This window comes from Larus michahellis, chromosome 2 (genome assembly GCF_964199755.1).
Source record: "Larus michahellis chromosome 2, bLarMic1.1, whole genome shotgun sequence".
NCBI classification, from domain to species: domain Eukaryota; kingdom Metazoa; phylum Chordata; class Aves; order Charadriiformes; family Laridae; genus Larus; species Larus michahellis.
This window is the reverse complement of record NC_133897.1, coordinates 146052870-146069971: the sequence shown is the minus strand read 5'-3', so window position 1 is coordinate 146069971 and position 17102 is coordinate 146052870. Positions and strand designations below refer to the sequence as shown.

Genomic DNA, 17102 nt, shown 5'->3' with positions numbered 1-17102 from the left:
TGAACACGATCAAAATTAATTATGATGGAAAATGTCTTTTTTTAATGAACAACTCAGGACTTCTTTTTGTATCAGACATTTAGTTTTACCCTAAAGTGACATAACTTTTGATGTTAGATTGTCCTCTTTTAGCTGTGATATACAAAGCACAACGTATGGTCTAAACATATGCCATAGCGCATGCAGCAGTATTAAACAAAACAAACAGTTAAGCCAAAGCTCATAAGTCTGTTAACACTTAGAAAGTTGACTGACTTCTCAGCACTGTTTTGCAATGCTTTTTATCATCTTTTATGTGCTTTATGTACCTGTTGAGGTTGATCTCGACGGGTCCTGCTCTTCCTTCTGGGGCCAAGGTTATAACTATTGTTCCACACTGATGAGCAATGTCCACATAAACATAGCCAAAGCCCGTTAAGAACACGATCTAGTGGAGAGAGTTAGAAACACATGGAATGCTACTGAAATTACTATTTTTAATGTCATAATTTGAATCAATGCTATTAAATGCCCTCTGGTTGAGACGATCTACTCGAATCATGATACTGTTCAGAAAAAACAGAAACAGTTTTCAATACTTCAGAAAATAACAGCTCTGATACTTAAAGTATTTCAGTTGTACAGCATGATGAAATTTGCACCTCATCCTTAAACTGTATAACTGAATACATTCTAATAAGAAACAACTTCTCCAGAAATAAGCAACATGTGCTGGGGAGGGGGGAAGTTATATGAGAAGAATAAATAGGAAATTTTGATTTGTGATTTTGGATTAAGGAGAAGGGCATATTCCTGGAGCTCTGCAAAATCCCACCTTCTCCTCTGGAAAACAAACCCTAAATTAACATTATGTTGCTATGGCCTAGCTCAGAGCCAGTTAGATGAACGGCTGATAGGATGATCCAAAACATATGAAGACTAAAAAATAAGTAACATTTTGGATTCATGAAGAATTGTTTAACAACTCAACACTGAACACATTTTTAAGCCATCTATACTGGTTTGGTGAGAACACCTTCACAAGGAAGGTGCTGCCACAAAGAAATAGCAAAAGTCTACTGGAATGTGTAAAATGTCTAAAAAGGCAGGAAAATGGGAACTCGACAACAGGTTTGTGTCTTGCTTACAGATGTGCAAACTTTCATGCTGAACAAATTGTCCTTAGGAATAAATATTCTACTTAAATAAATGATGTATTGGTTTTGGAGCTTAATTCTGCAATATGTCTCTGCAGGTTTTGCGTTTTTCAAGAATATAAAAGATTAAGGCTTTTCAGGTTTGGAAAACTCACAGCAGTCCTTGTTTTCTTGTTGCGCTACTACCAACACAATTGTTTACTAGATTGTAATGACAGAAGCTGTAATTTAAAGGAATGCAAGCTCAAGAAATAACACAAAGATAATGGGCTAGCACAGGTAAAATAAACAGTTGTTTGTCTTGAAGAATCCTTACTGCTATTAACAAGTCACCAGAAGGAAAAGCACTTGGAAGTTTAGTAGGATCAGCACTTTAAGTGATTCTCGTTACACTATTTATAGTGTACAGAGTGTACACATGTACAGATAATTAAATTTTCTTCATCAAATTATGTCCTATTCTTCTGAGAATTACATATAAGAGAATTTCTAATTTTGATATGTCAGTTTTAATCCTTTGCTTATCTGAAAAAGATCTGCAATCCTGCATGATGGAATTGGACAAAGAAGGACATTTACTGAATTTTCAGTACACCCTCATTGTTCTAAAAAAACCCTAATTGACCTTAAAGATCGGTAATTTTAATTCTAATTTCGGGTGAATCTGATGATAAATACTTTAATTTTAGTAAATAAAACTTTCTTTCTAATAGAATAAGAAGTACTTATCTGTGACTAGGTAGAAAGAGTAAAAATTACTTAAGATCCTCTAAATCCCAGTTATTTCACAATCTGAACCCAGTTGTATGTGAAGCTATTAGCATATTCCTCATTTATTTATACTTAGAGTTTTCTAAGAGAGAGACTGACTGAGAAATCCTGGGGAAATTCTCTACGTGTAAACCCTAAAACTTCAATAACAGAAGGCTGCACTTTTTATTTGGTGAGTTCTTCAAGTAGACAATGATCCCCAAATGTTGTCTTAGCATCTGATTCCTTCTAGGAGCCAGATACTTATAAAGAAGCCTGGTCTGGCATAACATTAATGACTGAAATTTGAAACCTTGCGCTGCCTGACTGGCTTGCTGAATGAAACTGAACTACTTGCTATATAACATAACACTCAATAATCAAGAGCATTTTGTGATTGGTCCCCAGGGAAAACATCTGAAACTAGTATTTCTTTCAAAGAGCCAAGCAGTTTATGTTGATTCCATGTAAACTAATGACTTCAAAGATGGAAAAAATTCCCATCAAAAAGAATTACTCCAGTCAAGGAAGTTTTCATTTACCTCAAAACAGGAGAAAAATAACAGAAGAAAAGAAAAGGGGTTTTTTGTTTGGTTTTAGAAAGACATGCATAGCTTCTGTGAAGCAACAGAGGGAGAATGACAGTGACGATTCCTACAAGATGTAAAGATAAAAATCCTGTGGTAAATTATGTTACCAAACTGAAGGATTTTCCTGGATCCTCTGGGATTCTTTGCTTACAGGGGCCAGAAATTTTCAGGGCTGATTTTTCCGTGGAACACCAGGTTGATTAATAAGAAGTGAAAAAACTCATCACTAAAAACCCGTATTTTTGATCTGTATTTTTTAAGAACAGCCACTGAAGAAGGTAATCTGTATTCTAAAACTTCCACAGGAAGGGGCTTAGGAAGAAGAACTCCCAAGACTTAAATAAAAAAGAACCCCAAACCAACAGAAAGGATATGCTTATTGCAGAGGAACAATATACTGTGCAGGTCAGTAAGACAACCATTTATGCTGTGAACTAGGAAATAGTTTATAATGATTTACTTGTGTTCCTTGATTGTTGATGTCCACAATATCACTCCATTCATTTACTAATTCATCGGACGACATCACTTTCAGAAGAATGCTGGGCAACAAATCTCTTGTTTTGCAATCTGGATAGCTGGAGACTTGATGGTAAAGTTCATGATGAACCGAACATTGAGCTGGAACCTTTCTACAATAAACTTCAAACTTTGGTGTATCTGAAATTTTATAAAATATACAAGATTAGGGCTTTCTAAAACCCATATTAAATCAAAATTCGCCTGTGCTTACACAAACGAGGAAGTTTCTGTCTGAAATATTACTAATAAATAAAAACATTACTTTTCTATTGGTTGGAATTTTATGTGTTTGGGTTTTCTTCCTTTTCTTTTTTATGTCATTATGATTTACATAAATAACGTTCCACTGATCATTACATTAACACACTGTAACTGGAATTTTGGCAGTATGTTTTGTGTAACATTTGCAAATCTGAGATTTAAATGTTCCATGGGACTGAACCGATGTCAACAAAACTCCACTACCTACTAGTCTCCTACAGCCAAGTCACCTTGACAGCTGGAACCAGGGAGACCAAAAAGCCTGGAGCCTGTAAGTTCATACTCCTGACCTCACGATCAGCTCCAATAGCTTCCAGGCTTCAGTATCTTCCAGAGTCTCTCACTTTGAGACAGACCTTTATGAGGGCATCAAGGTCTTGTAACCAAAAGACATATTGAACTCAACTTTGTATTAGAGATACAGTAAAATAATGTATACTACAACAGTGCACTGTTTTTCATTACTGCATACTACCTACCTTTGAAGTTCTCTTTTACAAGCAGTGGAACGGAGCACCTATTGTGAATAATTATACGAGGACTAGGATCTTCTGTAAGTGTTAGGTACGTCACGCCAAGATGCTCTTGATAAGTCAGTGCTATAGCTCTAAAACAGAAGCAGATATATTTGATTATGCGTGTTTTGGATTAAATCTTTACATACTATTACTCTGGGCAATTAAAAACATTCAAAACTAGCACCAGTTAGGTTCTTTATGATCAAGTTCCAATTCCACAGATATTTATATACATTTAGGCAAGCACATACCTCCACTGAGTATTATATTTAAACACAGGAACACGTGGAAATGGCACGAAAAACAACATTAGAGAAGAAATCACTTCATAGAGACCACTCATGAGTTAAATTGAGCATGTGTGTTTGCAAGATGAGAGCCCTAGCCAACAGAGATTTATATTAAATTAAAAACATGAGATCGTAGGCCCAAATTTTCAACATAAATCTTTAAAATTTTCCAGAAGAATTTGCACGCATACTTCTCTGATACACATGAAAGGTATTTTTAACAAATACATAAATTTGTAACTGACTGCTCCCCTGGAACGATCCACAATGCCATCACCCTTTCAAACGTTAATGTTATGGATCCTCACTACATAAATTTCCAAAATTAAAATAAATTAATTGAGTTCTATTCATTAGCTACATAAAATGCCTTCACACATAAACACAAATTCTTTTTTTTTTCTTGTGCAAATTTGTTAGCTATTTCTAAAAAACTTCACCTCATTGTGATTTTAAAAATCCAAACAGTCTGAAATTTTGATTAGGAACTTGAGATCCTCTATGCCTGTCTCTGAATTATAAGGAATTCTTTCCTGGTTCTTTGCATTTTACATTTTTTTTTAATCTGAAGTCCACGTGAGAATCTTTAGTTTCCACAATGACACCCTCTTAGACTCTGCAGAGGAACCGTATGAGGGTCTGGAGGGTGTCATGCACTTCAAGCAAGAGAAAGATCACATGGCTGGTAATATATACTGATGTAGCTTCTCTAATTTCAGCAGATTGTTTCTTGTTTATACCAGCATAAGCATGAATAGATTCAGATATCAGGTCTGAGAATTAAAGCTGGCCATACCTGAGAAGTCATTGGACTGTTATTTTTAACTATCTGGATGCATTTGTTTGTAAGTGGAGTGCACATTTGGATATTTCAAGCTTTAAAACTTGGAAATCTTTCCTTGTTGCAGCCTTAAAATAGTTTCATCCCTTTTTTGGCTTTCCTATTTATCATCTTATTATTCTTACTAAAATATATTTTTACCTTTTATAAACAAACCCTAAATTTTTGTATTGTATTCTTTTACACTGTCTTCGAACTCTTAAATTGTTACTCGCAAATTAAAAAAGACCATAATCTCGAATATAAACTTTTAAAGCTCTTATTTTGTATGCATGTAAAAAAATAGCAGCTCATACATTATAAAAATTGTACAACTTGTACATGGTCATAACATTAAACCATTTATAATAAAAGCATCGAAACCATCAAAAGATAACAATTTTTAAATTAAAGTAAGACTTGCCTTTACATATGGGGGGCATGTGTTACTCTGACTTTTGTATTAATCGCTTATGGTTTGTTACTAGCTGAGGCTTTATGGCAACAATTCATGATTGTTCGGCGTACGGTACCTGGTACAAAATCCACTTTCACCACAAACCCCTGTGGGCACCGCCACACTCTGTCTAGGAAACTCCTGTTTAATGACAGCCGGTAGGCTCCACAGCTCGCCACTGCCCGCGCAGCCGCCTGGACTGAAGCTCAGCAGCACGCGCTTTTCAGTGAGGGGCTCCCCCGCCGCTAAGGGACTGGTGTCTGACATCAGGTCCCAGCAGGGCACGGCGTTCAGCATCTCGTTGGGTGGTGCCCCGGCTGGGCTGACGCTGAACACCGTACTGTCTGGTGAGTGGAAGTCCTGGAAAGGAAAAAAGATGGGGGTAGCACAACATGGTGACTCCTAACTGAAAGTTTATTCACGTCGATCTTGCACAGAACAGTCTCAAGTAGCAAACTGACCACAACTAACTAAAGGTCGTGCTAAGTCCATCGCATTGAAAGCCATTTGGCCAAATTCTGTCTCCAGGTATATTTATGCAACTAATTGAGCACAGTTATCTACAGTCCACACTCAGTTGCACAACATAACTACCAAAACCATCAGTTACATTACTGTAACATAACTGTGAGAAGAAAACCCATTTATAGGTATAAAACTAAGAATAGATTTTAGCCTCAACATTCTTCCAATTCCCCATCCCATAAGACTGCCACAAAATGCGCGATGCGCAAATGTAGATATCGACGGGAAGAGAACTAATGCAGAAGGAAAACAATACAGAAATAGGGGACTTAAAAAATTTGTTTATCTGCCAGCTCCTCTAGCAAGTTGAGCCCTGAGAATTCTTTCCACATATTTTACTATTAATGTAATCTTCAATAAATATGTATAAATGGTTGATTAAAATATATTGACCATGCATACATTTTGGTTCCTGTAAGCTAGTCCTTAAATATACTGTGCAATTATTAGAAAACTGATATTCACGATTTGATGCAGTTCACTGAAATACATAAACTCTGGGCATGTCTCTAGTTCTGCAGCATTGTTCAGACAACTGGAATCTTCCCAAAAGGATAACAAAAAGTTTTCAGCCTGCCAGGCCAATATACCTCTTTTACACGCGAACTCAGTAAAAATTCTAAGAACAATTTCAACAGCTACTACGGATTATGCTGCCTATTTTACAGAAATGGCCATTAGTGCCTGAACAGATGGAGAACAGGCAGAACTAATTCTGCAATGTGCAAGAATCTCCTGCTTTGCACAGATTTCTGATCACAGTTAATTACTGGAGTTGAATTTACTACCCAGGATTCTGTATTTTAAATTAAAATGATATAAAATACTTTATCGTTATTATGTATAAAAATTTCTGTTCAAGCTCTGCTATCTGCAGCTGAGACCATACAAATCTAAACACCCATGTACTGCAGATGACAAACAACAGCAGAATCGCGAGTGCTTTACCTCTTCTCCTGAATGTGGTTTGGAAATAGAAAGCTGTGGCCTATAATAGATTTGGTATGAGGTATCATTGATTATTGTTGTCTTATCTTCTATCTGCAGAATTTGTATACCTTGTCGAACCATCGAAGAAATGCAGAATTGACACAACTGTAAGATAATAAAAATGATGATGTCACACACAAAACCACAAAAGGTATTGAAATACAGTGACAGAACTGCCATTTTCTTTTCAACTGTGGAAATCCTGTCTATAGTCATGCACTTCGTAACTGGAGCCACATCACATATTTTTGAAGTTGCATCTGTCAATGTTTTCCGAACAAGATTGAGAATTCATTAATTCTTTTTCCAGGAGATACTGTATTATCTTGATGAGTGGGGTAGAACATTTTTGGCAATCTAATTTTTTAAATTATGCTTCATACACTGTTTATTCTCTCATTGTTTTACATGTATTAACATAATTAGGGAGGAGCTTTCACACTGCATACATTTGATTACTTTCATCTGCTACGTCACTTCGTTTTTAAATGATAAAGTTATAAATCATGATAATTTTCTTCTAACCTTTTGATGACCTGGAAAAGCACCAAGTTTTATTTCAGCTTCAACAAAACCTTCTTCGTCCAATGTTACCACTTCTCCATTATCGGCATCCTTCCATTTCGGGGAGGTCACATTATGAACCAGTTTAATTGCCACTGATTTGTGCACAGTATTAGTGTTTGCCCAGTATATTCCAACCTGAAAAGCTTCCTGCAAGTGAAAAATGACCATTTATCACTTGTTGACAATTTGATACACTTCTATTAGAGTTAAATGTAGTTTCCAGTAGGAAGTCCATATCATTTCCTTCCTTTCTCTCTCTGATTCTTTCTATGTGGTACAAGGATAGATGAAACCACAATGTGGATACGGAACGGATCCTTCATGGTGGAATCAAGACCATAGTCTGCACGGAGACGTGTTAACAGGCAGACCTTTTGTTTATTAACAGACGTACAGAGGGGAAAAAAAGATGGCAAACTGAACAGGAAGTATCAGATTGTCCAATTGGAATTAACAAGATGCTGTGTCAAATTATTTTAATTCTTTCAAAAATAAAGAATATTGGGGTCGTAATAAAAAAGCATGCGCGTGGCCAAGCTAAGGTATGTGAGAAGATCCACTACACAAAACTCTGAATTCAGGAAGGCAGACATCTCAAAGAATCTTCCTCTTTTGTAATTTACCCTATGTCATTATCACACCTTTCTTGACAGCATATGAGCTATGAAACAACTCAACCTAAAACACTCTCAAACCAAACATTCCTTGCAGGCTGTGACCTTTGCTACTGTGGTCAACACAATTCCCAAGTGACAGGCTGGCACAGCAGGGGCCAAAGTCTATATTTGGCCTTTATAGCAATTTTCTTGGGCTGCTACCTTATGCCCATGTTGAGGATTCATTGGCTGAGTTGGGAGGAAGGAGAGAAGTCTGCTGAATCAGATGGCAGGCAGGTCTTCTTCCTACAGCATCTTACTGTCAGTTTTTAACCATGCATCTTTAAGACATGTTGTTCTTCAAACATTGCTATCAAGTATGTTCCTCTACCCAACCAACATGTTGCTCTTCAAACATTGCTATCAAGTATGTTCCTCTACCCAACTGGTGGCTCAGTCAGCGTGGAAAATTTCAATTGTTATTTCTACTCCTCATCACATGACTAACAGACACAGTGACTGGGAAGCGGGAATCATCTGGATTAATAACCATTCTTCAGAATCAGAATGTGTAGCACAACTATGCCTGTTAACGTGAATGGCAAAGTTACCTTGAAATTGGGAGGTATAATTACTTTCCCAGTAGGTACTTGAAGAACGATCTTCTCTCCTTCAAACAGCCAGAGGTCCCACTTGGACTGATTGATAAGCAAAGCCCAGGGCAGGAGCTCTATCAGCAGAGTTTTAACACATGGTTTCCACACCGACAGCTTTACCCGCATTGGGCTATCCCATTGGGAGAGTTGTTCATTGCTGTTCAAGAACAAATAAACAAAAAGAAATAGTCAAAGGAATAATGAATGCACGATTACAAAATATAAGGTGTCATTTTCAGAAGTTTGCAAGGCTTTTCTGGTTTTGAAATAGAAAAAATATCTTGTCTTGCCTTATCATTCTGGAAAACACTGAGATGCTGTCAGACAGATCTAGCCACATATAGGCTATAAAGACATATTTTTAACTGCATAAGCTCAACCTAAATTTAGCCAATTAAAGAAACGCTGTAACAGAATTACCATTATCCTTCAGAACTAAACCTGTGACTTTTGTAGTCATAAAATCACATTTCCTTTTTTTTTCCCAGCAACTCCTCCTACAGCAACTCCACGTTTCTGCACTGAAACAGTTACTGAACAAACAACAGCCTCCAGAGCTGCAGTAAAGATGGTGCATTCACAAAAAAAATACTTCAATTCTTTTAATCCTTGCTGATGCAATCTTCTCAGTGTAATCAAGGGCAGCCCCTAGCCTGACCTCAATTTTTTCCCACCTGCAACAGATTCTGCAGCTTACATGCAGGAATCATGTAATTACTGAAAAATATTCGATGTCAATCACATATAGTCTTCCTGGACGTGATTTCAGTTCATTTGAAAAGGCAATGCAACAACCATGAAGACGGTTTAGCAAAGAATTACCTGTCTGAATCCTTCCTATTATATGGCCATGCAGGCTGGGGAGGATTAGCGGTGCCATAGAACTCGGACAGTATTTGGTTGACATTGCCACCTGGATGGGATTTAGTCGCTATCTGTTTAATTAGCGCGGTTGAGATAGGGACTGCGCACTCTGATGGATCATCTTCCTCCCTGTCAATGAAAGCAGATTCAGTCACTTACACAACAAGATCAAGTATTAGTAGCGCTAACATTTTCTTTAATGAAGCTTTCCAAGAGTACTCTGCAGAGCAATGCTCTCAAGGTAATCATGGATGAATCAAGTTATGATGCCTAACAAGTTCCTGAGCATTTATCTGACATGCGTGAATTTGTTACGACACTGTAATGACCTTTGTGTCTGAGACCTTAGAAACCCTTCAGTATTCTCAAAAAACATTTCAAGATCATTTAGGGATTTATTTTTCAAAACACAAAAATGTGGGCTGCCTATGCAAACAAATACCAATATGCTTAGGATAGTTATATCAAATTTAATATTTCCTATCATATAATTTCAGGCCACATATGCTTGTTCTGTTATATCTCCTCTGGATATGCCCTATTCTTGGAAAAAATGCACCAGAAGTTAAAGTGTAAGTTATTCCTTCTTTTCCATACAAATGAACCATTTTCAAGGAAAGAGAGTATTTCACCTGGCTTGAAACGTCAGGTGGTGCGTAAGATCGGGTTCTATATTTTGCAGTTCTTTCTCCTGTCCTTTTCCTGGAGTCACTTGTGTTTCATTCAGTCCCAGACTTCTTTTCTCTAAATGTATGATAATTGGGTCCGGAAGATGGCTCCTTACAATGAAAAGAGGGCTGAAAACAATCTAAAAAAAAGGAAAGAATATACCAACTTAAGGCTAATTTTACTCCAGTATTACAACTGTTGAAACAAGACATTAATTAATCTTTAAAGTGGGTCATTCTGCCCCTATTATACGACATGTAAGGCATAAACATTTAGATTTCAGAGATATTAAATATACTTACTAATCGCTGCTGCACGTGAGAGTTGGGCTCTAAAGTCAAAATTGTGCACCACACATATGTAATTGAACTCTTTGAAGATGGCACCTGTATGCAGAGATATCAGCAGCATTACACTAGAATTATTTCAGAATGATAACGTTCAACATTTCAACATATCAAATAGAAGTCTAACCACAAAGTCCCCAGTTTTCTCAGACGTTTTTTATGCTATATTCCATACAACTACTTCTAGTCATACCTGAATAACAGTGCTGTGTTCTGTGTGTTTAGAACTTAGACATACGTCTTGGGACCAGTCTTCATCTCCTGTCGCTTTCACACTCAGCTCGGTGAGCTCATTGTTTTCTAGGACATATGAAGGCAACTTCTGCTTGGCTGCAAGGCAGTTCATGTGTTCTTTAACAACAGCCTGTCCATCCTGACTAATGTAATGCTGAACCACTTTCAGTTCAATACTTTCGGAAAGGTAACTACAGACTGTCTGTCTTCCACAGATTAGGATCTAAAACACACAAAAATATGCAGTTCATATATAAACGACTGTGAAAAAGAAAGGTAAAAATTGAATTATAGAGTGAAAACCTGTACAAGAATAACCTCCCTATTTTAGGTTTTCCTAAGCACTGCTGAAGGCAGTGAACAGTAAAACATTATTTTTATTGGCCAAATGTATGTGCAATTTCATAGAAATGTAGGCATTAAAACGCTTGAAATATTGTTAAGACAATATCTGGGCTTGAAAGAAACATGTAATATATCCACTTTTGTTCCCAGTGAACTCAGCAGTACTGCCCGCGGCTGACATAGCTCTGGTTTGGATTTTGAGAATACTGTGATGGTCCTTGAATGCTGAGCCCTTTCTGAGCAGACACAGTGATATGCTTCAGAAGAAAGGTTTCTACTGACACCTCACATCCCCATCACAACCCAGAGATCCAGACCTTTCAGTATGTTTGCTGTTTTAAAGCTTATAATTCCATTAAATGGCTGTACCATATTTCTGTATTTAATTGCACCCCCCTAGAAAAAGAGCAAATTAGAGTTGTTGCTGTCCGTCATAGATGTATTGTTTATCATAGAACATATATCTGACTTCCTCTAAGCTATACCAAGGAACAGCATTCCATGTGTATCCCTGCTACAACCATCTTCATTTGCTTTTCATCAATGAGGGCGCACATGATAGCCACAACCTACCAAGCAAAATCTCAGCAGGGCTCTCAGTGACGCCAGGCACTGTTCTTGTCTGATCAGCTGTTATTTCTGTTGCGCAACATACGGCGCTCTGCCATATCCATGAGCTGAACATGTCCACCACATGCTCTGGCTTCTGCCAACGCAGGCAGTGTTATTACAGATCTCTTTACAAAGATTGTATGTGAAAAGTTACTGCACAGCAGCCCATTTTCAGATGTTAATTTGGTCATTGCTTTTTTCTCTTTTAACAATACAAAGGCCTGAAGTACAACCCAGAATAAGATATGAGCAGTTTATTTAAAAAAAAGAATAAATTCTGCTTCTCAAGAGCTTAAAACATTCAAGACATTGTGTAACTTAGCACTGTCAGAATTCACAAACCACGCAAAGGGATGTTTACTGGAACATGTCAAATAATGTGTCGCGGTAATTGAGTTTTTAAATGTAAAAACTCATGAAAATGCCCCCAGAAGACTGTTATACTTGTTTTTTTGCATATCCCAGTAGAAGAGAATAAATAATAAGGTGACTAATCCGTGAACAGATAAGAGTTTAAATTACTTATGTTATTTTTTCCAAACTGGATCAAAAACTTACTTGCTTTTGCACTCCACTGAGCTGCTGAACCTTGATAATAAGTGATGCTGTCCGGCCTTTGTACTGAATGGTACGAATAAAGGTCCCTGTATTGTCCACACTAAATGGTTCAGACCACCGCCAGTTCCCCCAGCCTTCAATACAGATGTGTAACAGCTGGAAAGAAAGCAATTACTACTTCAATACATAACTGTGAAAAAAAAAAAAAAAGCCTTGCAGCAGGATAGGAATTCCCATGACAGAGAAATGTTCTCAGTTTTAAAACTCTGCAGTGCTAAGCACACCAGTTCTCCGAATGATCTGATCATTCAGTGATTCTGTGATTCCGGATACAAACAGAAGAATCAGCAATACCGTAAGATGGCTCTGCATCACGCATTTCTATAAATTACCTGCTTTAACAGTGTATTTAGGATGGTAAAAATCCAGCACACAACTGTTCAGAAAAAAAGGGTATGTAGACTAGAGAGTATAAAACAGGAAATAAGAGATTTTTTTTTAACTGCCCTTGAAATTATTCTAGAAATCCATCCTCTTTAGTACCAGCAAGGTGATACGGAATGCAGGTTCAGACCAGATTTTTGGCCTTCAGAATAAGACAGAAAATTACAAATACCCTTCCCTTCAAAATAAAGAAGGATGCAAACCTATTCGTATGTATCCTTGTACAGCTCACATACATATGTCTGTTAAATGTAGAACTTAGCATATTGCTGAGAGATGGGAAACATTTCATTTCTTACACAAATGTGGTGGCAAGTTCAAGCTTGACTGCATGAGAAGAAATTTAACTGCATAATTATACTCCCTGTGTGATTTATTCCGGAAAAGGAGTGGCTTTTTTCCAGTTTAACTTAAATCACTTCCAGAGCAATATAGTCTTTCATCATTTGAAGAGCCTTTCATCCATTTACCCACCATACGCACTTACCTCTATCCCATGGAGATTCTTTAAGCCAGAGTAGTGAAAATTGGTACTGTTCCATGTAGGTCAATGAAGTTACATAAATTTACGCCAGCTGAAGATCTGGCTATTTAGCTCTGTATAGATCTTTTGTGGCTGTGCAAACTTAAGAATGTGAGTTATATATAAGGGATCAAAGCAGTAAGCATTCTGGGTAAAATTTATTCTTTGCAGAGGGCCAGCATAGAGCCTAAGCATCACTTAAGTCCTTTAAAACAGTTATATAAAGGCCTTGTGGGAATTCTCTCTTGAGGGTTGAATTTCACTCTGATTTCGGACATCTGTCATTAATTAATTTAAGTAATTGAGAACAGGATCAGGCCCAAAGTTTGATTATTTACACGAGGAAAAATTGAAACTTGTAAATATTATGTTCTCCCATTATTCGTTTCCAAAAAGAGATAGCACTGACCATAGATCTGGCCAGTTGGACTTGCTGAATTGCTGGATGTTGGGGTTTTTTCATTGTTTTAAGAAACAACCGCAGCAACAACTTTCAAAGATATTACAACTCAGTAGCCTGTTTGCAATTTGTGGTATCCTCAGCACAAGTTACACGCAGAACAATAACATCCATCCAGTGGGTGGCTTTTGAATTTGCAAGGGTGATGACTGTTGCATTCAGATTCAAATTAGTTTTATGCTAGAAGCACAAAGGCTAATATGTGCCAGTGTGCACATGGGCATGCATCTGGATGTGCACATGCGTGGGCACAGCTTTATATTCAAGACGACGTTGATGGAAGCTGTGTACTAGGACACTCAAACTCATAAACAAACACGTCGCTTTGATTCTTAAGTATTCGTTACAGAAAAGGAAAAACAAAACAAGACAAAAAAAAAATCCAACTGCAGTGGCTGGAATCGGTTCAGTTTCTTACAGAGGCAGCTGGGAATAAATCTCACCACATATGAAAACTAAGAGAAGCAAGAAAACTGTTTACTTTGGAGAGACTGGTAGCTGGAAATGACAGCCAAATAATGAGAAAAGGTACTAAGTGGTCAGTCTTAGCTAGAAAGCACACAAAATACAGTGCGCTCCAAAGATAGATGTCATATAAATGCCATAACTAATGATTAGTAATTGTATGTAGCTCCAACATTAGGATGTCTTCCACCCTGTGTAAACAGCTTTGCTCACGAGTCGAATGTTCCCAAGGAACACGCTGTCAGCTTTCCCTGAGCGGTCATTAGCTCCCAAATGCTGCCTTACTATTTTTCTTTGTAGCACAATGATTAGTCTGCATTTAACTTCCCGTTTCAGAAAGAAAAATAAAAAAGAGCTATTATCATATATTGGTAATTCCTTATTTTATAAACGTACTATTTGTATACTGGTAAATGCTACATACAAAGGGAAGAGCCTTCATACGTTATTTTAAAGATATATATTTGTATTAATGACATAACAATATAAGAATTGGGTACTGCGTAAGTTTACTTTTGAGACAAGAAACTGAATTCCTCGAAAATGCAAAGGGATCTCTGGGTGTATCAGCTATTTAAATGTGAGATTTCTGGAAAACATGGCTACAAGTAATTAGCAAATGACATTAAGTGATACAGAGATATATGGCAGGAAATAAAAACTGAAGTAATTTTAGAAAATTAAGTAATCAGGTGTTAACTTTATTTTAGCAGAAAACGTCATATTAGATGGTGTTAGATACTCAACAAGGCACAGCTCTAATGTTATAAAACTGACCTAATACTACAGATTCATGGTAATTGCCATGTAACTTCCTTTCACTTATCAAGCTTTAAGTAAATTCTAAGTATTTATTAGACCATCTGCTTCAAAAAAGTTCAACTTGTATAGCTAAGTATGGGATATATATTAGGACAAAAGAGAAGTCATTGCAAAAAGCTACAAAAAATATTAAATGGACTTCAAAAGCATTCCAATAAATATAATCCAGTGATAAGTGGCAATTTATAGTTTAGAGAGAATTTAAAAGAGACTATTGTATATGTGAAGATAGGCACTCATTTGTGTAACCATTCGATTTCTGCATTTTCTGTTAGGGAACCATCAACAGATAACACAGAGTTTTTTATTTTGACTAGATTTTGCTGGCGTTCAGATTTGTAATTCTGAGCCATGATGGATTTCCGTTTTGAGAGGGAAAGAAATTGAAGAAGCTGCTGCTTCTGCTGGAGCGAATGGCTAGAAAAGCTGTATTCTTTATCACATCTCTTCACAGAATGCTTCTATACACTCCTCAAAATTGACTTATTTTCAGCTAGATGCTTGAGTGAAGGATACGATCTGAGTAAATAAAGTTAAGTGTCATATGACAAGGCATGAAGACTAAAATGGGGGATTAAAAATGAGACTAAGAATGGAGCCTGTCCAGAAAAGGCAGCATTTTCCAGCTGTATAAGTAATTTAAAGCTTGCGCCCTCAAAATGCTTAGTGATACAAATTTGATTTCAACTTTGCTTGTAGATCCACCAAAGTTAACTTGGTTTCACTGTAGTTAGATTATATCTGTCTTCTAGGTGAAACTAGAAAATGATTTTTGGGAAGAATAAGGGTTACTGCTCTCAACTCTGAGAGACTGGGAGGAATCAAGTGAGCACCTGGTTAACAGTGTGGAAGCAGTTGGTAATTTTAAAAGATATGAGATAGTAAAGTAAAAGCTGTGATGAGGCACAGAGGAAATGGAGACCTGGAAACGGGAGCTGAATTCTAAGAGTTGAAGCTAAAGCATTTTTTAATTGAAAAATTAAAGGAGAAGGATGATCGGTATTTTTTGGTTGTGTTTTCAGGATACAAGGCCGCCCTTGACCAGGATTAGGACTTACAACAATAAAACCTATTAGCATTTGCAAAAACAGTTAATGAAATGTTCATTTTGCACATTGTCAGCCGCAGCAGCCACTGAAAAAGTTTGAATTTCAGTTTTGCTTCATTTTCCCATAGGACCTGGGAGATCTGATCAGTTCTACACCATCGTCCCTTGTAAGACAGAAGGCCGGTATGGAACATGGGAGAAAGTAACTTTCATCACCCCCACGCTGGCTAGTAGACAAAAGGTCGCACTCAGCAGACAAACTCGGACCCTTGGGGGCTCCTGGAGGTGTTGCGAGCCTCACCACAACCTGCAAAGCAGGCCTGACCCTCGCAGGTACAAACTAGCTCTACACATTGCGGAAACAAAGACTCTTTTCGTTAAGGAACAGTAACCAAATTATGAGGGTTCATGTGATTCATGGATAATATCAATCCTTATCTGCCCCAGGTATTATCTAGAAAGACAATTACATGTAATACAATATAATATAACCATCAATTTCAAATGCAGGAACCCAAAGGAAAGCAACAATATATTTCTTACTACTTGAGCAGTGTAAAATAACATAAACCTTTTTTATTTTTTGCCTGATGTTGTTCTGTAAATGACCTCGGGAGGATTGTGTAAAGTACAAAAGGTTGTGCAGAGAATCTGTAACATCCCTAAACAATAAAACAGGAAAAATATCCCAATAATAACTGATACATAAGTCACAGTTTCTAAGTTTGAATCCACAGAGTACCGTATATCAGCTTACACTCTATAACCCAATACCTGAAAGAATGGCAACTTGGAAATAAGTAACGATGAATTATGATCCTGCTGGAGATGCAACATAAATTAAAATTTGGGTTCAGTCTTTTTTTGTAGGAGAACGAGGAGGAGGTTCTTAAAACTATTTCCAAATCTACAACTGCCTTTAAAAATTATGATTATAAAATTCTAGCAGAAGTTGTCCTTCGCAGCACTATTTAGAATAAGAGAAGAAACACTTTAAACAGGTTCCAGTGAAGGTATTACTAACATACTAAAC

General features: G+C 37.0%; 1 protein-coding gene across 5 annotated transcripts in view; it reads right to left on the bottom strand.

Moving 5' to 3' along the window:
• The window catches only part of VPS13B (vacuolar protein sorting 13 homolog B), a 479916-nt gene that overhangs the window by 26310 nt on the left and 436504 nt on the right, over positions 1-17102 (bottom strand). For all 5 annotated transcript variants that reach the window (XM_074577514.1, XM_074577516.1, XM_074577511.1 and 2 more), the window contains 12 exons: positions 12308-12463; positions 10752-11015; positions 10514-10597; positions 10175-10350; positions 9501-9671; positions 8634-8835; positions 7385-7573; positions 6818-6964; positions 5421-5704; positions 3739-3866; positions 2937-3136; positions 309-427 (listed from right to left, as the gene is read on the bottom strand). In XM_074577514.1, coding sequence (XP_074433615.1) covers positions 309-427; positions 2937-3136; positions 3739-3866; positions 5421-5704; positions 6818-6964; positions 7385-7573; positions 8634-8835; positions 9501-9671; positions 10175-10350; positions 10514-10597; positions 10752-11015; positions 12308-12463 — 2120 coding nt within the window. The remainder of the gene's footprint in view (positions 1-308; positions 428-2936; positions 3137-3738; positions 3867-5420; positions 5705-6817; positions 6965-7384; positions 7574-8633; positions 8836-9500; positions 9672-10174; positions 10351-10513; positions 10598-10751; positions 11016-12307; positions 12464-17102) is intronic.